This window comes from Taudactylus pleione, unplaced genomic scaffold, assembly GCF_031769625.1.
Source record: "Taudactylus pleione unplaced genomic scaffold, aTauple2 ptg000116l, whole genome shotgun sequence".
NCBI classification, from domain to species: Eukaryota; Metazoa; Chordata; class Amphibia; order Anura; family Myobatrachidae; genus Taudactylus; species Taudactylus pleione.
The window spans coordinates 3872-29114 of record NW_028284518.1 but is presented as its reverse complement, the minus strand read 5'-3'; the positions used below and the strand labels follow the sequence as shown (position 1 = coordinate 29114).

General features: G+C 40.8%; 1 protein-coding gene across 1 annotated transcript in view; it reads right to left on the bottom strand.

Annotated features, from left to right (window-relative positions):
- Positions 1-24779, bottom strand: part of LOC148524711 (dysbindin-like) — a 108657-nt gene extending 83878 nt beyond the window's left edge. The window contains exons 1-2 of the mRNA XM_088471629.1: positions 24545-24779; positions 16225-16357 (exon numbers count right to left, since the gene is read on the bottom strand). Of these exons, the coding sequence (XP_088327755.1) occupies positions 16225-16357; positions 24545-24779 (368 nt within the window). The remainder of the gene's footprint in view (positions 1-16224; positions 16358-24544) is intronic.
- Between the last annotated feature and the right edge of the window lie 464 nt (positions 24780-25243).

Below are 25243 nucleotides of genomic sequence, written 5' to 3'. Positions count from 1 at the left end.
AAAATGAACTAAAAGACATTTCTGACCCTATTATACACAAGAGAAGGGACTATCAAATGGGGATAGTTTTATAATGAGTATTAAGGAGAATTTCAAAACAATGTAGAATCATAGATAATCCAAGTTATTACACTGTAAATTAGGGATGTGCAGGCTCGGTTCTACTCGGTTCCGTTCGGGTTTTTTTCCCGAATCTTATTGGGTTTCAGCTGTCACGAGTTTTGGATAGCCAATAAGATTCGGTAAAAAAAAACGAACGGAACCGAGTAGAACCGAGCCTGCACATCCCTACTGTAAATATATATTCCTAAAAATCTAAAACTGTAATCATGAAATATACACCACACTTGGCAAAATGAACAAATAATAAACAATAATCCTCATCAACAGAGCAGGGAATAATATTATAAGCAGCAAACAGACAGCCTATATAATAATAATAATAAATTACTAGTTAAGGTGCTATGAGTAAAACAATGCGGTTTCGAAAAATTAAAGAATGTCTCAATATGTACATGGAAAAGCTGGTACTACAACCTAAATGAATCAATCCACACCGATTCCTCCATGGGTTATTAATCTACTGTGGCTATAAATATTTTAGAAATGAATTTGCACTCGTAGATAATGAGTATCACCACAGAGGTGTAATGGTCAGCATTACTGCCTCACAGCACTGAGGTCATGGGTTTGTTTCCCACTATGGCCTGAACTGTGTGGAGTTTGTATTTTCTCCCTGTGATTGCGTCCTCAGGGTGCCCCGGTTACCTCCCACTCTCCAAAAATATACTGGTAGGTTCATTGGCCTCCAACAAATATTAACCCTAGTGTGTATTGTGTCTGTGCATGTGTAGAGAGTATAGATTTTAAGCTCCACTGGGGCAGGAACTGGTGTGAATAGCCAAATATTCTCTGTAAAGCGCTGCGGAATATGTGTGCGCTATATAAATAACTGGTAATAAATATTACTCTCCAGCAATGGTTAATAACATATATCATAGATATACAGAATAAACTGTCAAAATATTGTTCTCTCCCAAATAGTAATTCTAAATGAGGATACATTCCCCCAATTTAGATTTGTGTGTGTATACTCTCTCCTACCCATGTCTCAGCAAGAGGTAATCTTTAACATATACTCTCCTCTCAATACAGTAATTAGCCAGATATAGATGTTGATCAGTGCTCCATGTACAGAAGATATGCTGCCAATTCCAATTCCCGGGACAGAAGATATGCTGCCAATTCCAATTCCCGGGTTCAACCCTTGTAACTACCCGGGTTGAAATGGTGGTCTGTTTTTTTTAAGGACCCTTTCAGACTAAGCAAAACACGGTTTGCTGCGCGTTTACGTGCAATAATCAGGCATTTTGCGGCTTATCTGAAAGGGGTTATAAGTGTGGAGACTCCCCAGTGGGACTCCCAAATAATCCTTCATCCCAGTGTGTTTCTCCGGCCTCCGGTTCAATCTCTCCCATTGGAAGAACTGGCTAATTACTGTATTGAAAGGAGAGCATTTGTTACAAAGCACATCTCCACATCTTGGAGAAAATAAGAGGAGAGAGTACACACACCCACACAGTATGTATGTATATATATATGTATATATATATATATATATATACACACACACACACACACACACACACGAGGGTTGTTCAAAAAGTAATGCCTAAATGCTCATAACTCTGGAATAATATTCAACATTTATTTGAAACAATTCGACTGTCACGTGTCATCTTACACCACAACAATGCCAGACCTCACACTTTGATGGCAACATCTGCGCCCACTGCCAAAATAGGGTGGGCAATAATGCCACATCCACCATACAGTCTTGATTTGGCCCCTTCTGACTTTCATCTGCTTGGCCCTTTCAAATACTGTCGCTGGGGTCAACATTTTGAAGACATAGGTTGTTAAAAACGCCATACGTTCCTGGGTCAAACACCAACAACTGGAATTTTTCCAAAGTGGATTCACAGCTTGGGTTGAGAGGTGGAGAAAATGATTGAGGGCAGATGGTGAATTTTTTGAGTAGAGTCATTTTGTTACTAAGACTTCAACGTATTTTACCGCAAATTTTCTAATCTGTATCTATAATAAAATTTGAGTTGTGAGCATTTAGGCATTACATTTTGAACAACCCTTGTATTTATTTATTTTACACACACACACACACACACACACACACACACACACACACACACACACACACACACACACACACACACACACACACACACACACACACACACACACGTGTATATATTTATACAAATACAATCCCAGCAGTATATAAAATGCTGCATGTAATTTTAGAATATGTAGAATAGGGGCCAATCTGAAGTATACTGTGTATACCATTTCCAGCCGCATTTTATCTGGACTCAAGCATGGATATCCTTAAAGCATGGACTGTAAAGGTGGAGTTTGGGAAACTCTTCCATAAGGGATGGACATTTTGATAAAATTACACTAGACCTTCCTGAGTGATTAACATGCAAATGAAAATCCGAAAAGAAAAGCATTCATATTACCTGCCCTCAATGACTTCACATTTACAGACACCATTTCACATATACAGTTATCGTTTGGGCAATAGTTAAATTATTATTAAAGGAAGATATTTTCCTCTCCCCAATGCCCTAACGTGCCTATTATCTCTACACACACACACACACACGTATATATGTACAGTATTTCAAATCAATGAATTCTGAACAATCCAAATTGATGTGAAATAGTTATTTGCAGCTCAACCTTGTTGCAATCTGTTTCAGCCAGAGGACCTATACTTCAACATCTACACAATAATAACAAGGGAGCGCCAATAGTGCCCCATGTCATTCAAATACAATACAGCAGAATATACATATAAATCTGCACGTAACTTTAGAATATGTTGAATAAAGGCTTATCTGAAGTACAGATGTGTCCTCACTTGTCTTTGCTTCAGTCGCACCAAGCTGCCCCTCTCGGTGCACCCAACGCTCGGCCCTAGTAGAGTCGCACAGGACCTGGTGGCTCATTCGCACCCGATGTCTCGGGTCGCATAGTGTATTGAGGTTAGGTGTGTGAGGGCACATCTGTAACTGCGCGGTAGTTTGTGAAGCCAAACCTGAGCAAATGCGATAAAGTGTTAGGGAACTTGTGGCCCTTTCAGTATTTATCATGGGTGGTGACAGCAGAAAGGTGTATGGTGTAACTGGCAGATTGATAGAACATTCATTGTATTATATTCGTCCCTGCCCTCTCTACATGACAAGACTTGGGGATCTGCAGAATCGCAATCCTGAGATTAATATAATACAAGCCGAGGTGAATCAATTGCTGGCTCTATATAAACACACACAGACACCTTAACTGGGAGGATCGATCTTCATTTATAGTTACTATTTGTGGGTTACCAACTTTTAGACAGTTTATTCTGTATATCTATGAACTATGTCATCAACCATTGCTAAGTGTAATACTCATCTGCTCATATAGCTATAGCAAACCAGGGGAAGGTATCTTAAGATATTTATATCCACACGGACTCCTGCGAGGGTTATGAAGCCAGAATGGATGATCCATTTAGATTGTAGTACCGGCTTTTCATGTACAAAGTTGAAACATTTAATTTTCTGAAACCGCATTGTTTGACTCATAATATTCAAATTAATAATTTATTATGATATAGGTTGTCAGTTTGCTGCTTATTATATTATTCACTGCTCTATATTGAGGATTGTTGTTAAATAATGGTTACCGTAAGTTTGCCAAGCGTATAAGTAATGCATAAGTTTTAAATTCATTTTTATGAATATATATATATATATATATATATATATATAGTGGAATAAATTTGTTTATCTTTGCTTATATTTGGTGTTTTAAAAATGCTTCTGGATACTCAGTCCCACGTGCTAGCTAGCAGAGTATGGCAATCTCCACACAAGCTGCTGCACATCATAGCATTCCATTATTTGGCTTTGCATATTTTATTTCTATTTTGCGATTATATACAAACCAGGAATACAATATACAAGATTTTATACATTTCCAGTGGCACCTTTTACGCAACACTGCTAATTACTTTTGGAGGTAATGGGACACAGTTCATTGGCTGCACACTTCTCAATACGATTAATCTTGGCCAAGTACAAGTTATTCAGTATATACTTATTGCAATTTTAATGCAACAGTTATCTTGTAGCTGATTACAAAGTCCATTCAACTTTTAAGAAAACAAACAAACAAAACAGACAACACTCTGCTAATTCTAGATGTATAACTGCCCTTTATCCCCTGCAGGCAGAGCTGCTCAGAAACAGGCTAACCATTTTTCATAATTTAGTTGAACACTATTTGTAACAATTTTCAAGAAAATAAAAGTAATAAAATAAACAATCTGGTGGCAACACTGACAAACATATAATGCACTCTACAGACAAATCACATCAGATTTCTTCTGTACAGAAAACACTTCCTTTGCAGACATAGGGCCGTATTCAATTAGGTGCGAAGTGTCAGTTTCTGCGGAAAAGTTTTGCCGGTGACGTCATTTTGGCGGGCGAAAACTTTTCCCCATATTCAATTCCACAGACATTTCACCGGTGCGGAAAGTCAATGCATTGGAATAAGCGAAAAAGATTCACCTATGATAGCTGTCGGAAAAAAAGTGTAGAATTGGGGTTTTGGGGTGCAAACCTGCGGGAATCACCCTGCACCCTTGGGACAGGCACCCAAAGGTAAGTGGTGTCAAAAAAAGTTACAAAAAACCTCAACACCCCAAAAAAGGACTTTCATTTTGGGGGCTAAAAAAAAAATACAAAGTTGGGGAACAAACTTAAAAACTAGCGAAATAGACTCCAGGGGGGCTCCCAAGTATGCCCCAGGTGTTTTTAAGTTTGCAGGTGTTTTACGGCAGGTGGATTTTTTACGTTTTTTAATACTTCACTTTAGCAACTTTAAAATATGCTTGCATTCATTTTCATGTACCCCAAATTTGCTGGGACTACTTATTTTCAGGAAAAAAACTGCTAAACGCTATTCTTCACCACTTCTGCAAAGACGCTAATTAACAGCTATTAAGATCATTTAAGTACCCCAAATACCTTCAGCAGGGCTATTCGGGGGTATCTATAGCGATCCCCAATGTCAGTGCATCTTTTGGGGGGGTTTCAGGCTGATTTCCCCAAATGACAGGTCTTTTCGCTGGTTTCGAATTCGCCGGGTTCTGTTTTCGCTGATTTGGAATTGAATACGGGGATAAATAGGGACAAGCGTGATACTTTTCTGCATGGAAAACCAGCGATACCGGCGAAAAGTCCGGCATGCGAAAAGTACGGGACTTTTCGCTTCCGATTGAATATGCCCCATAGTTTGAGATGGATTTCATGACTTGCTCCCCCTGAGAAGGAAAAGGCATTGTTCACTATCAGATGATTTATTGGCCTGCACAAAACATCTTGGAAGTTTTACTAAATACATACCTTGCTTAATCTTTCCCATATGTGTTTTTCAGCCATGTATTTGCATCAAGCTGTCCTAGGTTATGACAAAACTCTCTCAATACAACTGTATGGAAGCAGCTTTGGAAGAAATGCATTATTAGGGCACATTTTGTGCCACTAAAGCTGCTCCTGCTTCAGCCCTTATAAATGCAGAGAAAACACGTCGCTCCAGCAACCTCGACAAGTCCCTTTTGCATCAGCCAAGTGCTGATGTGCTACAACATGCCTCCTGGCCAGCCCCAAAGCGCATGCAGAAGATCTCCCAAAGACTAAGATTTAATTCCCAGACGGACTTAACATGTGCGAGGATGCATCCACACAGGCGCCACTGAACACTGTACACATACCGTCAGCTAATCCTGCCTACATGTAAAAGAAACTCCAATAAACCACGAAAGTGAATGTACCTATTTTGAACAAGAGCTGCCAGATTACCATCACCATACAACTGTATGGTGACGGTGATATCAGTACATGTATTCAATATGTGTGAATTAAGATGGAACTTTAAATTGATCTATTTCATAAAAGTTGCAAAAAACATATGCAAACCAACACATGAAAGTGATATATAGTTGGTAAATACAAAAATCAGGTTTTCATTGTTATCACCTAATAAAAGTATACATTTTGCAGACAATGTAAGCCTGGGGTGGGCAAACGTGTCATTTTTCAGGGCTGACTTACAATGGGCTACATATTACCTTTGAGGAGAAGCATTAGAGGGCAATATAAGATCACCCAACATACCCAAGGCATATGTTATCCTATGGTTGGTAAGCCAGGCTTACTCAGAGGACAAAATCATTTAATCATGGACATACGTGCTACATACATGGACTATGCTCACTCTGACATCAGGAATACTAGGAACAGGACCACAGAAATACTATATATAGTGACCTTGGTCAGAAGGCTGCCTATATTCATCAACAATATTCAAATAAGGTAAGATAGGGCCCGATTCACTTGTGTTATTTCTGTATAGAGAAGTTATAGTAGCTCCAACAGCAGAAACGTAGTGTGATTTGTCTGCACTGCCCTCTGCACTAGCTTCACCAAGATGGTGCTCATTATGCCATATGTAGGCAGATTTACATAAGTGTCCTGTGTCCACAATAAGACAATTCTAATATAAAGGTACTACTACTTATGACTAGAAGAGCTATTAGGCCTTGTATACAGCATGTTGTATATTTAACCAAACTATAATATTATACAAAACAGACAGAATACTACAAATACTATGTATAGCTTGCTTTGGTTTCCTCTGGATGCTCCGGTTTCCTCCCACACTCCAAAAATATACTGGAAGGTTAATTGGCTCCCAACAAAAAATTATCCTTAGTGCGTATGTCTGTGAGCATGTGGTAGGGAATATAGATTGTAAGCTCCACTGGGGCAGGGACTGATGTGAATGGGCAAATATTCTCTGTAAAGTGCTGCGGAATATGTGTGTGCTACATAAATAACTGGTAATAAATAAATAGAAAAGTGCAGTGCCTTTATAAGAATGGAATTTGGAATGTGACTAAAAGAAAAAGGTGGCATCCATCCAAGAAAATCCTGTAATTGCTCCTGGGATAGTGGCCATGTAAAGTACTGTGTATGGTACTGTCCTTTTATAAATCATTCCTGCAAAAATACTTGTTGCCTATAAACCCATGCTGCACCAACTTTAACATGCTACCACCACATGCAAGCAGTGCCGTAACTAAGGGGGGTCGGGTGGGGTATATGCGTTGGGCGCTGCCGGCCAGCATCCAGATCAGTGTGCAGTGCGGACTGCAGTGAGTGCGGTCCGCACTACACAGTAAAACAAACACTAACCGGCATGGCCCTGGGTGCAGCAGCCAATGAGAGCCTGTCTGACTCTAATTGGCTGCTAAAACAAACACACCGTTTGTTATAGCAGCCAATGAGAGCCAGACAGACTCTCATTGGCTGCTGCACCCAGGGCCGCCGCCGGGCTGGAGCTCAATCATGAGCTCAGTCTTCTGGCTCCCGCACTGGGTGAAGGGAGAGGCATCATGATGTCTCTCCCATAGTGCAGAGCAGGACAGGAGCAGCAGACAGCGGCGGGCGCAGGAGCGGGGATTCAGGCAAATATAATTTGGTCCGTCTGCGTGTTTTGTGTGCAAAAGGCACTACCTACTGGGAGCATTGTATATTGGGCACTGCAAAGAGGGCACTATATAAGGGGCACTGCAAAGGGGGCACTGTATATAATGGGCACTGCAAAGGGGGCACTGTATAAGGGGCACTACTGGGGGCTCTGTATAAGGGGAACTAGATAGCGGACACTGTGTAAGGGGAACTACAACAGGGGGTATTGCATAAGATAAACTAATACTGGGGGCTTTGCATGATGGGCACTACTACAAGGGGCATGGCATAATGGGCACCGTATAAGGGGCACTACTACTGGGGGCATTACAGTGCATATGGAATGGAAAGGAATGCTTCCAGAGTGACGAGAAATGATGACATGACACCATTTTTTCAGTGGCCATGTCCATTTTTTTCAACACGCGGACACATAGGGGGGGCCTCCATTTTTTATCTTGCCCTGGGTTCCAAATACCCTAGTTACGCCGCTGCATGCAAGATCCAAAGTTCAGAGAGAAGGCAGAAGCCATCTATTACACAGGAGATTAATGATACTTATCATCAGTCACAATTCAAAGATCCAGAGTTCTCCTGTGTTCACAGACAGCTGCACTCACGTGATAACGGCATAGGTGTGGTCCTAGAGCAAAAAGTCACCTCAGATGGGCAATTATGTGTCCAGTCACCTAAGATGGGCAATCCAGTAAAGTGATCTTCACCGTGATATAATCCAGTATAGATGCGTCCAGTATAGTGATCTTCCTCATGATATAATTATAGACTGCAAGGTGGCATCTTTAACTGTGACTGGTATAAAATCTATTCTACTATCAGCCAAGAAAAAAAAAGTAAAAAATCTAAGGGGTTAATTCATTTAGGTGTGAATTGCGAGTAGCGAGTTTGTTTCATGAAACTCGCCAACTTCACATGAATGCGTGCACCCAAGAATTCTCAAATCCAATTAATTGCGGTACCCGCAGGGGGGGGGGGGTGTTGCGAATTGACTGCCAAACTCAATGTGAGAGAAGTGCATGAAAAGTGGGGAGACCATCCTGGACCCCCAAAATTGATAATTTACAGAAGGTTGTTTGTGGGCAAATTACTAAAGGATTTTAAATGGTGTTAAATGGCTGATTTGTGCTTTTTTTTTTAATAATTGCACAAAAATTATAAAAAGCACACTTTTTTGTTTAATGTCAAATTAATTAAATGAGAAATGCAAAAAAGACAAAAGTAGGAAAAAAAAGGAAAAGGTTATTTTGGGATACTTTGAGGGCACTATTGCACTAATTAAGCTAATTGGAATCTTCCAATTGCCTAATTAGTCATTAGGTAGGTGTCCAAGGGGTTCAGCACAGTGGGCCTGATTCAGACCCGCTCGCAAGCAGGTCGATTGTTATGCAGTGCGCAAGCCCCGGAGTGAGCGCAAAAAGCACTCGCTCCGGCGCTCGCATCCAAAAGGGGCGGCTGTCGATGTTGATCGACAGCTCGCCCCGTTTGGAAGGCGGGGCAGGGGGGTGGCTGTGCAAACGGAGGCGTTCCTGCAGGAACGCCTGCCCTTTGTGGGCGGCCCTACTGACATCACTCGTGATGTCAGTAGGTGGACTTCCTGCTCTATTAGAGCAGGAAGTCCACTGGGGCTTGCGGCAACGAGACCCTACCGCAAGGGTCTCGTCGCAAGACCGATGATCGCGATGGTCTTGACCATCACGACCATCACCTGGCCGCTCGCATAAAGCTTTGGGTGGTAACCCACAGCTATGCGAGTGGCCAGGAGGCCGCAACTAAAAAAAACACGCGGCCGTCCTGATTCAGAGCGAGTGCTCGCTTTTTGCGAGCGCCTCTGAATCAGGCCCAGTGTCCCAACATTTTAACCTTAAAATAAAGATTTTTACCTTCCATCTCTCACCCTCAGGGAGGTAAGAATGGAAAAATGTGAATTCAGTCTAACTGGTTCAGTGCGAGTTGCTAATTGGATTGCAAAATTAATTTGCTATGTGAATTCGCAGAGAAAACAGCAACTCGCACCTAATTGGATTGACCCCTAAATACAGTGCATCCGGAAAGTATTCAGAACGCTTCACTTTTTCCACATTTTGTTATGTTACAGCCTTATTCCAAAATGGAATAAATTCATTTTTGTCCTCAAAATTCTACACACAATACCTCATAATGACAACATGTAAATAGTTTTTTTGAGATTTGTGCAAATTTAATTAGTGTCTTTTTTTTTTTAATTAAATCTGCAAAAATCGCAAAAAAACTTTTTACATGTTGTCATTATGGGGTATTGTTTGTAGAATTTTGAAGACAAAAATGAATTTATTCCATTTTGGAATAAGGCTGTAACATAACAAAATGTGGAAAAAGTGAAGCGTTGTGAATACTTTCCGGATGCACTGTATGTATTGGAAAGGCTGAGACAGCATCCAAGGTGTATGAACATGTTTTTACCTGAGCTCCTCTCTGCACTGGCAAAAGGGCCACTTCGCAGCACATGCTTAACACAACTTAAATTTACTTGTATTGTGATCTAGGGCTCTGGCAGCAGTTTGTTACCCAGAAAATCAGAGAAAATAAATTGCACTATTGGATCCTTCATTTAAAGATCTTCAATGTAACTAATTTTCAATCATCACTCCAACAGGGCAAATCTTTGACATGGTTTAAAATAAATTCCTCTTTAAGCATCACCATTTCATCATGTTTACAATCGTTATCCTTAAAACCTGAAGTGTTAGGATGCCTTAAGGACAGTGTTTGGAAACCACTGAATTATAGGCTATTAAATCAGTACACTCTCCATCATTATCTCACGATTATAGGGTTTTGTAAACACCTGGAAAAAGTGGAAATCATCCATGTTCTAAATTCCTTGAAATTAGATAAGGCTTCTGGGTACTATAAACCTTTCATAGAGACTCTGATAGTTTATTACTGCTGTTTAGCAGGCTCATAATTGTGTTTGTTCAAACTATATGCTAATTGCTTTATTGAATCACTTGAACTAGACTAAACACATTTTACCCCCCAACTTCTGTTCATAATTTCTGCATTGCATATGTATTTTTTTTTAATCATCTGCTTTAGTTATTGGTTGTTCTGTACTAACAATTTTGTCTTTTTGATTAGGAATAAATTGTATTTTTTGTGCGGAGTGCTGCATGTGTAGCTGCTCCTATAGAGGCTTTTGTGATTAATCAAAAACATTCGCAAGAGCATAACGGAGGGATGATTTCAGAAGCCAAACATGCTTACATGAAAACAAACTGTTTAGGCTCAATATTATAAAAATGTGCCACTGCAAGGTACATTTAAGAAGTGAGGCTGTACCATACACAGGTGTTACATGCAGGGAAATAGACTGCACAGATAAAAGAATCACGTGCCACAGCATATAAATGGAAATATTGTTTTCAAGCTTATCTAAAGTATTTCACTTGCAGAACAAAGGAATGACAAAGAGCACTAGAAGCTGGAATTATCTCACTTCCTGCCTCTCTGCAGCCTTATTGTAGCTGTTCTAAATCTGTCTGCCAAGCACAAGTGTTCTCTACTTAAGGCAGATAAATGGAGTTTAAATTTAACATAATTTAAGAGTTTAATCTGGTCTTTTTTTAGGTCAGCCCAAAATTAATAGGTATTAGTAGTAACAGCTATTGCTCACGTAATATTATGTTTTCAATATGTGACTTGCAATTTGCATGCACTTTATTTTAAAACGGTGCAAGTCTTTAAATTCAACCCTAGACTAATGAATATTTTATTTAGCAAATGTTGCTGCTACAAAGGTCAAAAATCTAATTTCAAATAATTACTTTAAACTAAATAGATATATTTATTTAAAACAGGACAACTACTAAAATTTGATCCAAAACCTCTAGCATGGATGTACAGTAAACATTGTGTAGAAATCATATTTTCAGTCTATTTTTCATAACTTTGAAAAATGGAAGGACATTTCATAAGAATTCAACAAATGCAAGAAAAGTTACTACTCACATTATGTAGTTTAAAAATAATTTTATTATAGTAGGTTAAATATTCGGATAGGTTACGAGGCAGGAATAAATTATAGGATTAATTAAAAAAAAGTAATAATTGCTAGCAGATCTATTTTATATCTAGTAAAAATCTTATTTATCAAAAAATATTTACATTGTGGCAAAATATAGCACATATACGCAAATAGCAGAACAAAAATGGTAGTTATCATTTAACCAGCTCCTGCCTACAACTGCCAAGTTACTTTTCGCTGTGACACTTCATACTTTTCAAGCATATATTTAGAAAAACAAGCCACAAGTGTCTGAGGTCTGTGGCTTCTGGTAAATCTAGACTATAAGCCGAAGCATACAGAAAATGCAAGATGAAAAACATAACAAAATAAAAACATCGCTCTTGTGTAAAAAGCCCAGTAAGCCCTATGACAGATAATGTTCAGTGAATAAGATCAGTATGCTTGAAGGCTCAGTACTGGGGTAGCCCTGCAGTAAAACCTGAGGCACAAATTAACAGAATTACAATATTATTACTCCATGTCATGACAGCAACAGGGAGCCATGCCACGTAAGCGGTGTGAATTTTAATTGGTATGAGAAGGCTTAATTACTTTCCCTCCTCTAGAGCGAGTAGACAGTGTATTTAGGCTGAAGAAGTCCTGCATAAGGGGTTATATAAAAGAGAGGAAAGAGGAGTGATGGGTCGCAGTTGCAATAAAAACCAGAAGGTGGTTTGATTTCCCCCTATTCCAAACAGTACATGCAGCATCAACCCCATCCAATCAGGACTCAAGAAACACTAGAGAGATGAATGTGTATTGAAAAGTGTATGTTTCTGCATTATTATTTGTATATATATATATATATATATATATATATATATATATATATATATGTTGTGGATAAGAGAAAGAGGCTTATTGGATTTTCCTTAAAATAGGAGGGTACTATATAATATTTGGGAAGAAGCCACGCATCTGGTAGGCCAGCGGTCTATAAAGGCAGACGTGTGAACATTTAAATATTCTGCTTCAGATTCATTTGATCCAGAGAAAGGGCATCCAAAGCAGTAGGGCTTGCTGACAAAAAGATACAAGGACCAATAACTACACATTTATTGTTATCAAGGCCAGCAAAAACATGGTATGCATGGTAGGAAGAAGTCACCCTGGTGCTGTTAAACCTTCATTAGGTCGGCAGTAACAATGTCAACATTCATAGGGTGGCGATTCAATTCAGCAGGAGCTCCTGGAGCTATTCAATTGACCGCACTGTTATAGTGCATACACACGGGACGATCGTCAACGATAAAGATTTAGTTAAACGATCTCCCGGGTGTGCTGGATGATCGATATCGATCATCCACCAACAATGGCCAACGACCCGCTATCGGCGCGGATTCCTATAATGACCTGGTCGATATCGATCAGGTTGGCCTGCATGCACGTTCGATGGATGATACCTTTATCATCCATATGTGCCCGCGCATCACAGGTCATTGGTGGGTTGGAGGCACCGAAAAATGCACAATATGATCGATATAGTTATCGTTCATATCGTGCATTTTAAATCGTACCGTGTGTACGCACCTTTAGAGCTACTGATTTCTTCTCGCACCCTCCTGAGGGTGGGAGTAGAAGTCCCAGTAAAGTTCCGGCCGTGAGATTATTTTCCAGCTTAGCGCAGCGCTAACAGCCTCGCCGCCGGCACTTTTATCAGAGAATGCCGGTTCTCGCGACTAAACACCCAGCTTAAGTTGCAAGAACCGGCATTCTCCGATTTAACCTGTAAGTGTCGGTCTGAACAGCAAGCTGCATTGAACAGTTCCGGGACCAACTTCACTACGCTATTCAACTCCCGCTGAATTGAATTCTTTCCATAATGTCAACACCACAATGTGGGCAGTTATGATGTCAACATTGTTAAAATGTCGACACACAACATGTAGACATTCTCAGACATGTGAAATGCTGACATTAGGGTTTGGTTGCGGGATGGGAGGGTTAGGGTTAGGCTACAAGGGTCTGCCTTAAGCACTAGAGCAGGGGTGGGCAATAAGTGGCCCCCCCAGCTGCTGTTGAACTACATATCCCAGCATGTATGCCCTGATAGCTGTGGCAGGGCATGCTGGGATGTGTAGTCCTACAGCAGCTGGAGGGCCACTTATTTCCCACTCCTCCACTAGAGGGAGGGTTAGGGGGACTGTACTTAATGGAACCCTGGCGCATCAGATGACTCAGATCAGAACTGACAGTCACATGACCGTCAGGACCCGGAAGACTTCGCTGAAGACTCTGCTACCTGCAGCCTGGACCACGTAAGTGAGCGCTGGGCCACCAGGGACCATACGTTAACATTCTATTATGTCGACATTTCATCAATGTCATCATTATGAATGTCGACATTATGACGAGGTAAACATTCTCATAATGACATAATATACCAGATCATATCTAATGTAAGATAAACTAAGCAACAGCCCCGACATTGGGGGCAACTTCTACCGATGATTACTATCTCAGCATTTACAGTGTGTGTGGTAGCTATATTATTTAAATAAATAAAAACCTAATACTTACCTAGTACTAGGGGCCATACACTAGTACTAGGTTCATCTTACAATTTCCCTTGAACTCCCCGGCAACTCCCTAGCAGTCCCGTCCGCTCGATTTGGTGCTTATGTTTATACGATCTCATGTACGATATTTCGCTCCGATGCATCGTGCGTCCGACCGTACGAGCAGCGTAATTTGTTTAAAAAAAAAAAAAAAGAATGATGCAAGCACGAGTGAGGGAGATCAGTGATGCATGCATCTGTCTTTAATAAAATAAACACGGATGCAGGGATGGTTCAGTGAGAACCATCCGTGCATCTGTGAAAAAAAAAAAAAAAGTGTTTTAAAAAAATGTATTAAATCGGCATGCCCCTCCCAACCCAAAGAGCAACTAGCCCAGGGCTTTTAGCAACCCAGTACTGGTTGTGCAACATACGGGGGAAAGACGACGAAGGGGTCCCCCGTATGTAAGCACAACCAGCATCGGATCAGTCAGAACCAGCCCTGGTTGCAAAAATATGGGGGACAAATGACGTAGGGGTCCCCCGTATTCAGCACAACCAGCACTGGGCTTCGATCCAGTCCTGGAAATACAGGGGGCGAAAAAAATGCGGAGGGTACCCCTGTATTTTCCAGAACCGGCAAGGAACTTTTTCTAACTGGGGGGGGGGGGTGATGCTACAGCCCGGGGAACCCTTTCACCGGGTCCCCAAGCCAAAGCATCAACCCTGACTAATAGTCATTCCAGGCTGGGCATCCCTTGGGAGCTGGGGACCTCCTGGGCACCCCAGACCTAGGCTGATAGCCCGGGGCTATCCCCGGCACCCCTGGGGCAGTGGGTGGTGGGTTGATAGTGTATAAAGTGCAGTGTAAAAAAAGAAGTGAAAACATTGTCTCTATGAGTAGAACTGCAGGTCCCAGCAAGCCTCCCCTGCATGCTGGTACTTGGAGAACCACAAGGACCACCATGCGGGGCATTAAGAGCCTAGGCCTGGGGTGCCCTGGAGGGGGGACCCTTTTATTGGGGGGGGTCCCCAGCTTCCCAGGGATCCCCGGCCTGGACTGACTAGCGGTCAGGATTAATACTTTGGCTTGGGGACCCAGTGAAAGGGCTTCCCGGGCTGTGGCATCAGCCCCCAGCTAGAAAATGTCCAGTGCCGTTTCTGGAAAATACAGGGTGACCCCACGCATTTTTCCCCCCTGTATTTCCAGAACCGGATCAGAACCCAGTGCTGATTGCGCAGAATACGGGGGATCCCCTACGTCATTTGGCAACCAAGGCTGATTCTGACTAGCCTGGTCCTGGTAGTGCTTATATACGGGGGACCCCTACGTCGTTTGTCCCCCGTATATTTCACAGATGCAGGGATGGTTCAGTGAGAACCATCCGTGCATCTGTGTTTATTTTATTAAAGACAGATGCAAGCATCACGGATCTTCCTCACCCGTGCGTGCAGTAGTCTCTTTTTTTTTTTAAACAAATTACGTCGCTCGTATGGTCAGACGCACGATGCATCGCATGAGCAAATACACGGCATGATCTGCATACGATCACGATAGATATGGTAGGCTGCACATCTGATCATACGATAAGTTTTAAGAGCTGCGGGAGAGCACATCGGATCGTATTCCTACCTAAATACTACACGATTTCCACACGATTCATTGTACGATGCGTTGAAAATCGGACAATCGGCCCTAAACCGCGCTAGTGTATGACCAGCATTAATATTCCAGCTCCTTCATCCAAAAACATTCTGACTCCTCATTATCACAAAGAGCCAGTTGTGGGCTGATTGAAGCTGTGATAAAAATGGAGGTGTGACTGCATAGTACCTTGATCAATCAAACCTGCAACACATCACGCTCTCACAGGCCTAGAGAGGTGGTCAGAACTCTGGCCCTGGCGTTGAACGACATTACAATTGGAAAACATATTTACATGTAAAATCTAGTCAGGATATTATAGATACATCATCAGACGACCAGTACAATGGTCTCACGTGTACATGTTGGTACACTTGTACTGTAGTCTGTGTATAAGATATGGTCACTAACCTTTTCTTTTTCTTGTAGTTCTCCAGCTGCATGTACTGCATGTACTGTAAGCGCTGAAACTCACACTGCTCACATAGCTCCTCCAGCTCTGACAGGCGTTTCTCTACATCTTCAAAACTTCCTTCCAGCATAACTGAACAGTGAAAAAATATACAAAATAACTATAAATAAAGCGCCGTAGTATTTTTTTCTTTATTATTTCTAGATAGGAGACAGTGGAAAGCTACATACACTCCATGAAAGGTTCCTCATTGAGTCACAAAAACAGTTGTTAAAAAAGCAACGGACATAAACATTTTATAAGCATACAGAAAAATGGAATTACAGTATTCTTAAAATGGTTTTGCTCCCCAATAAAATGCTATAGAATGTATACTAAAAACAGAGAACTATGCTTTCACTGCACACGCCATTAACTACCAATAGAACCTTGTCATCTTATACAAGGCTCACAAAATGTCAGGGCATGGTTTGGTTTTAGGAGCTATTGTGAGGTATGGCGCAGAGGTTCCGGTTCTGATGTGTACGGTATTGCACAACGCAGGGAAGCAGCTGTGCAATACCGTACAACTAAAATGCAAATGCAGCATGAGGCGCCTGTAGGAAATAGATACCTACTGCATGCATCTGCGATCCAAGTGATGCACCCGAAGATGCAGCATCAGATGGTTACAATGTTCGCAGCTCTTGGCCAGTCTGCGGAAGCTTGCTCAAACTGGCCGACAGAACTGGTCAGCCAGGTCCAGGAATGTCAATCATGCTGTGGCTAAGAGGAGTCTGCGAGCGCTCATGCAGGACTCATTCTGCACATGCGCAGACCGGAGAGTGCGCTTGCACAGATCCCCAAACACCGGATTTGTACGTAAACCATTGAGTTTGCGTACAAATCCGAATTAGGCACAGAGTCTCAACAAACTCGGAAACCCATTTCCCGGCGAGCCAGTGTGGAAACATGGTTACGAAGGTGAATACTTCTGTACTCATATGAACACTGCGTTTTCCTTTAGTGAAGGGAGAGATAAGAACATACAAAGGGCAGCTTGATGCATCATTTTGAAGTTATTACAATTTTATGTAGAAATATATTTCACTTTATAGAATAAATGTGTCAACAATAGCCACAGCTATGCAAAGGTCAAGGCACCAGCCAAATTATTACTATGGACAACTGCAAGAGTGACAGATGTCAGCTAAAAGAAGTCAGATAGCAGGAGCATATGAAAGGCTGTTAGAGGCCATAAGGAAAGTACTGGAAGTTCTTAAAATGTAAGCTCTTATGAGCAGGGCCTCTACCCTCTTGTGCTTCTCCCTACTTTAGTTTCATCTACTTCTTACTCCCCACTTGGGCACTTAACACTTGGCTGCTTATGCTCTGTTGCTTATCTGGGTGTTATGGTCGCTAATGTAGCAATATATATTATCCATGTCCTGGTCCTGTATTGTATTGTTTTGTAAGTCGGTTGTCTACAATATGTTTATGTACTTTTTTTTTTTTTCTAACGGTTGAAAAATGATAGCAGGAAGTGTATTTTCAGCAAATTAAAGTGTTTGCAGACATTTTTCTGTACCCCAAAATGCTGTAAAGTAATTTTTCAGTGTTTTTTACATGTTTGTAAACAGTTGATAAACACTTACCTGCAAGTTCAAAAAACACTCTCCCATCAATACAACACCTCCACATACCTGTATCATTTACTCCTCCTCGTACCTGTCCCACATCATTTACTCCCCCTCGTACCTGTCCCACATCATTTACCCCTCCACATACCTGTTCCACATCATTTACCCCTCCACATACCTGTCCCACATCATTTACCCCTCCGCATACCTGTCCCACATCATTTACCCCTCCGCATACCTGTCCCACATAATTTACCCTTCCACATACCTGTCCCACATCATTTACCCCTCCACATACCTGTCCCACATCATTACCCCTCCACATACCTGTCCCACATCATTTACCCCTCCACATACCTGTCCCACATCATTTACCCCTCCACATACCTGTCCCACATCATTTACCCCTCCACATACCTGTCCCACATCATTTACCCCTCCACATACCTGTCCCACATCATTTACCCCTCCACATACCTGTCCCACATCATTTACCCCTCCACATACCTGTCCCACATAATTTACATCTCCCCTGTCGGCATCTTCATTGCTCAGCCTTCCAGAGTCGGGATATAATACCGAACCTGATTCACAGGTTTGCACGTACATTTAAACCCAGTAACTTTTGTACTTTCATTAAGTGATGAATTAGGGAGGAATAGGAACAGTGGAGGACTCTACTGTCTTATTTGTAATTTCCTCTACGCCCATCCATAATTCATCACATAATGAGTACAAAAGTAACAGGTCTTTGTACAATCCTTGAATTTTATAATATGAGAGTAAAATGACCCCATTAATATAGATTATATAACTTGACCAAATAATATTTTTTATTTCCCAATTTGTAACCCCATTCTTGTAGTTTACTGCTTAGAAAAGATATTGCTATATACGGAGGTTTCAGTATTATCCACTGCTGGCTCTGTGTAAAGCATTGTCAAAGCCTATCCAATAGCTAGCTAACCAAGAGGATGGAACAGCTTTCAGAGATATATAAAAGAAAGAAGTTGAATACTAATATTGTCCAACTACCAAGTTCTATTGTTTTTAGGGTTGGATTTGGATAAGACAGGACCCCGTACAGAGACCAAGAATGGTGCCCATTATCATTAAATCCTGCGTATTGTATTGTTACAACCGTATATTAAAACAGATTAAATATTAATAACAGACAGCTTAATGCCCACCATGCAAAGACATATAACCCAGTATAACAGCTTCTTGCCCATAAATATGATGGAAAAGGACTATATGTAACAGCCTTATGCCCACTGCATATAGCAACATGCCCATCATACACATCCCTGCTCCCAATAATTTAGCCACTTGCCTACCAATGCAAAACATACATCCTACTATACACATGCCCAGTTACCACAGTCCAATGCCCACCACATAGATCTGGGGCCAGCTCATGAGCCTCACGCATAAACCATGTGACAACACAGAAAAGAGTAGAGACAAAGTGGTCAGTGAGACATCTCTGCCCACTGGGGTAGCAGTGTTAGGAGCGATTTTCTAGTTATTATGACAGCTCATTGTTATGCATTAGAAAATACCCTACTTAGTAACATGTTATTCTATTCATTTAAATGACTTTGTATACCAAAAAAGAGAAATACAAATAAAGGCTAAGCTATAGTTCAGTATGTGAATAAGGACACTGGGTATGAAATACAAGCCTCCACAGCACAGAAAAGGGATGTTATGCAGTAATCAGCAAGATTTATTAATCTGCCTAGAGCCGAAGACAGATCACAACGACACCTGCATGAAAATGAGAGCCAGGCTTGCCATCATTACACATAAATTGGACAAATTAATGTGCAGAATAGAACACTGAATATCGGAAAGGTAATGCAATAAAAGAAATCGCTCTCATAATAAAGAGCGTATGCATCCTTTACATAATCCACAGAATACAAATTGTACAGCCAGAAGTCACTCTATGATATCATTAGAACATTAGGAAGGCAATGTAGCAATACAAGTACAGGCCATAGTCTGTAATGTTTACACTCTATACAGCGATTATAAAGAATTACATTTTCCCCAATCCCATACAAACCTTTTTGGCAGACTAAGGGCCTGATTCAGAGTTGTAGGCTATGCTGATGGGAATTAATATTAATATGGCAATACTCCCATATTATTTTTTTTATATGATATGACTTACATCCACAAGAGTTTTTTTCATACATTTTTTCCAGCTGTATTCTTAAGAATCCTGGGCTGTTGTATACATCTGATTCATTGAGCAACCTGCTGTAATTTACAGACACATTGTGCTACGAGTTGAAAATTTCTACATTTTCTTTTTTGCATAACAACTTTCAACTTCTGAGCAGCTGTTACATAAGTGACAATTCATTTTCTTGATATTTCTGTTCCAACCAGTGGTTTTTAATAACTCATGTTAGTGATATACATTTGTTTTTATTTTTGTGTTTCCATTTACACTTGTAATAAATGTATTATTGCCAATCTTCTAGCGCTCTCTTCCCCCCTTTTTTGTTTTTTCTCAATTTAGTTACAGGGTTGGCTACTTTGGTTTGAGAGCTTGATTCTCCATGCCACGCAGGCGCCCACACCCAACCTTTATTCATTGTCTCCCAGCATAGCCCTTGGTCCCTGGCACTACAGACAGTCCTACTACCTGGCCGCTAGACAGCATCAGGGCAAAGAGCATCAGGTGTATGAGTTTTAAAACCCTTCCTTTGCTGCTGACTTCCTGCTGGCTTTGGGAGACCTGGATATATATATATATATATATATATATATATATAATAAGGAATAGAGCAGCACTCACTATTAGATGCACATCCTTGCTGGGGTGCCACACTCAGGCTTGTATATCCAAAAAGGAGCCAATATAAATAATTGAAAAAAGAGCGCACTCACCAGGCTTTTTCAAAAATTGAAAGGTATACTCAACAGTTTATTACATCATGTAGTCATAGAAGGTCGACGTTTCGGTCCACGCAGGGACCTTTCTCAAGACCAACAACCTGCACAGCAACCACACAGTGAAGATGAAGCCCCACACTGACACCTGTGTGCCCTTATATACGCATAACAACGATAGTATACACCTGCAGCATAATTGCCAACCGGAAGTCACCATCTCCAAGCTCCAACAGTTATGAGAACATCTCATATCAGCCTTAGAATAACAACATCGTTAATATGTAACATACCTAGTGCGCCCATTCACACTGTAACCCATCTAGGTCAGGTACAGCCACGCGCTACTCAAAGCATCGCGGCATATTTCCCGCAGTCTCGCTCAAGGCGAACAACCAGGAAGTCCCACACTAAGCGGCTACGAGGTGTGGAACGCATAACCTGACAACTGAACAGGCTTGCGTTCCACCTGCATTAGGAGCCGTTCACATGATCAAATCACAAGCCGATTGTGGGATCTGGAACACATAACTAAACGGCAGTTACTGTTCCACAGTGTCATAACAGTCTCCTGGTCCATTAGCATGAACCAGAAAACTTAAAGTGTAGAGCCCAATACCAACTCCTATTTTACGTTATGTCACTCATAATTAGGGTCCAGAGTACACAGGTGTCAGTGAACACACCCATAAATTATCATTTGATACTTCTAGTATGAAAATACAATACATATAAATATTAAAAACATAGAACACATACACTACAATTAACCTGATCACCAGCTGTTTTAAAAAAACCTAATAATACCGAATCATAACATCTCAGGTATTAATCTAGACGATAAGCCCTTAGACAAAAATAGAAAAAGAATTAATCTCATTAAGGCCTCTGGGGGCCACTGTTCCCAAATGGTGTATCCACCACGCTTCCTTCTTTAGTAACTTCAAGCCACGGTCACCACCCCTTGATAATGGGGGTATCCAATCTATCATCATACAACGTAATGTTGCCCACTGGTGATTTTCCTGTGGCGTTACATTTCCTCAAGGAAAATCACCAGTTGGCAACATTACGTTGTATGATGATCCTGGATAAGGACAAGGATATAAATACAAAAAATTGTTTTTGCACAGGTTGCGAGATTTGCACAGGTTTAATTGGTTCACTGTATATGCACTAGGAGGCGCTTGTGGTCAGCTATATTGTCGTATTGTTTCTTGTACCAAGGTGGCCTAGCCATGGCCACCACTTTTTGTTGACCAAGCAGACACCTTATACTTATCAAGGGAGTGCTACATATACAAGTAGTATATGTATATATATATACGTATAATATTTCTATTAGATTTACCAATTTTAAAAAAACAAAAAAACACACACTTGTGAAAGGTATTTCACGTTAAACAGAGTGGACAAATCTGGCGCTGTTTTCTTCTATTGATTATATATATATATATATATATATATATTTGGTTACGGCGGCAGTAAAAAATTTCACATTAAACGAAATTACGAGGTGGGTGATACCAAACTTTAGTAGATAGTGCGTATAAGCCCAATGCTCTAAGTGGGCGCCAGCTCCGTGTTGATAGTGTGTAGTATTGGTGATGTACTACTTTGTAACTGAGAAAGAGGGAGGGGGACCGACTTTGGGCAACAATTCTGTTGGTATCTGCAAAAGTGGTTTAAGGGTATATATCCAACAACAGAATTTTGGGGATATATAGAAAACCCTATGTGCAAAGTGCTATTAGGTAAAGTGGGGATCCCCATGAAAAAGTCAGCAGATGAAATGCATTGGGAACCTCACCCCTTTTCCTGGGAAAAATCCTAAAAACTTTGACTAAGATAAGCCATTATTTTATTCTCCTGTAAAAATAATTTTTTCCTTTTTTACTGATTTGTATATTTTATTTAACTCGCTATTTTATTGAGGGAATTTCCCTCACTTAGCCGTTCCATTGTTTATATTATTCTTGTATTCTTATTTGTTTTAAAATCCCTGGAATAAAATGTACACTTTTTAATTTCATATTGGTATTTACACTGTCTATTTGCACGGATTTTATGCTTTTAAAATTATTTAAAACAATTCTTCTGATCACTATTATGCACTTTACCTAATCACACTTTGCACATAGGGTTTTCTATATATCCCCAAAATGCTGTTGTTGGATATATACCCTTATAAACACTTTAGCATATAACTAGCAGAATTGTCACCCAAAGTCGATCCCCCCCCCCTTATATATATATATATATTTGGAAAATCTAGCTGCACACACCGTAGTCATAAGTCAAGAGTGCATGGCACAGAATAATAGTTGCAATGTCAATCAAAGAGCCAGCACATCCAATGATTAAATGCAAAAAAAGGATTCTTTATAAAAAATAGCAGCATGAATGTATACAACACTGCATTCACTCACGTAACCCATTGAGGGGATGCTGCAACATAAATAAGCCAGAGTGGAATAAAAGGGGGAATGCACATCCTTCAGCCCGACAGCTGTTTTGGCGTGATTCACACTCCTTTCTCAAGGACACACAAAGGAATAACTGGTACCATACTTATACCTGCCATAATCAAGCAAATATCACTCACCTGTAAGAGCGTGCGTCCAGCCGTTCAGATACGGCATGACCGGAAGTGTGCACACACTAATCCCAACCCGTGATCTCCGAAACTGGAAGTAGCGTCACCCGCTACTTCGGCAACCAGAAAACCAGAAGACGCTACTGCTGTTGCCCAGGATACAAGGGCAACTATTGTGCAAACCGGGGGTAGGAGAAAAAGAAAGTAAACAAAACATAAAACAGGGCCGCCCAAGCTAATGGTGATGCACCAGGTTTATTGCCAAAAAAAAGGCAAATATATATATATTACACAAAATACATGGCAGCGAGTCAAACGGCGCACCTTACCCACAATGGTACTTATATAGAATTCGGCGACCTATGTAATAACAAACAGGTGTGCATGAATAATGGCAGGAATAAGTATGAGCCAGTTAAGCATACAAACAAATATTACATGAAAGAAACATACATCAAAAATAGAAGATAAGGAATACCCCAAAGATTATTGGAAAAAATAATGACAAATAATTATATAAATACATTAAAGATAGCAACTAAGATATTGACCCTCATTGAGCCCATTGGGAGCAACAGTGTTCAAGAGGCTAATCCAAAAGCATTCTCTTTGTATTAGTAATCTGTTACGATCACCCCCACGTCTCAAAGGGGGTATGAAATCAAAAGGCATACACTTAAAATCCTTCAAAGAATGCTTGTGTGTCGCAAAGTGCCTATCAACAGGAGGTGTATTTAAATCCTTGGACACAAGAGGTTTTTTGATCGACGAGCGGTGTAAGGCAGTCCTTTCCTTTAGGGCTCGGACAGTCTTGCCCACAGAGAAGGTTGCAGGGACATTTAATCAAATAGACTATGAACCGACTGTTACAGTCCAAATGATGTCTTATTTAAAATTTTGTATCCATCCTGGGGTCCGTGAAAAAATCACCCAATAATAGGAACTGGCAGTGAACGCACCCATGGCATTTAAAGACTCCAAGTTTGGGCTGTAGCCACGTTTTATTCTTAATGGGTCCTACATCAGCTTTAATGACTACATCTTTAATGTTACCACTCCTTTTATAGCAAAAGAGTGGCATCTCATGGCAGAGGTGGCCAATGGAATCATCAGATTGTATAATGCGCTAGTGGCGTAGGATCACCTCTTGGATGTGCTTAGAGGCAATAGAGTATGTAGAGGAAGAGAGCATTCTACCGATATCAGCTCCTTTCTCTTTAGTGATAAGAGTGTCCTCACGTTTGATGTACATACATTTTTCAATTGCCTCATCAATTTCATTGGCTTGGTACCCCCTCTGGATAAAGCGTTGTCCCATTTCTTGTAGGACTTGTGGTAAGTCATCCCTGTTCAATGTAATACGCACCACTCTCAGTAGTTGCGAGAATGGAAGTCCCCGTTTTAATGGAGCGGGGTGAAAGCTGTCCGCCATCAGTAGAGTTTTTTTTGTCAGTCTCCTTGCGGAAAATTCTAGTGGATAATTTATCCCCTACTTTAGTCACACACACATCAAGATAATTAATAGTCAAACTACTATATGATAAGGTAAACCTGATTTTGGTGTCCAAGGAATTGAGAGCATCAGTGAATTGTGTCAGGAGTTGCGTGCCTCCAGTCCACACCACAAAAAGGTCATCAATGTACAGAACATAAAAGCAAATAAACTCAGAAAAAAGAGGATGTGCCATAATATGCTGATTCTCATAGATGTGCATAAACAAATTGGCATACAATGGGGCCATATTAGACCCCCATCGCAGTCCCTGTTAGTTGCAAATAAAAATTTCAAAGAAATAATTTTTACGTAACACAATATCCAACAAAAATTCAACACAAGACTCCATGTAGTGTGGACTGTTGGCAAGCAAACTCCTGACAGATTGAATACCATCATTG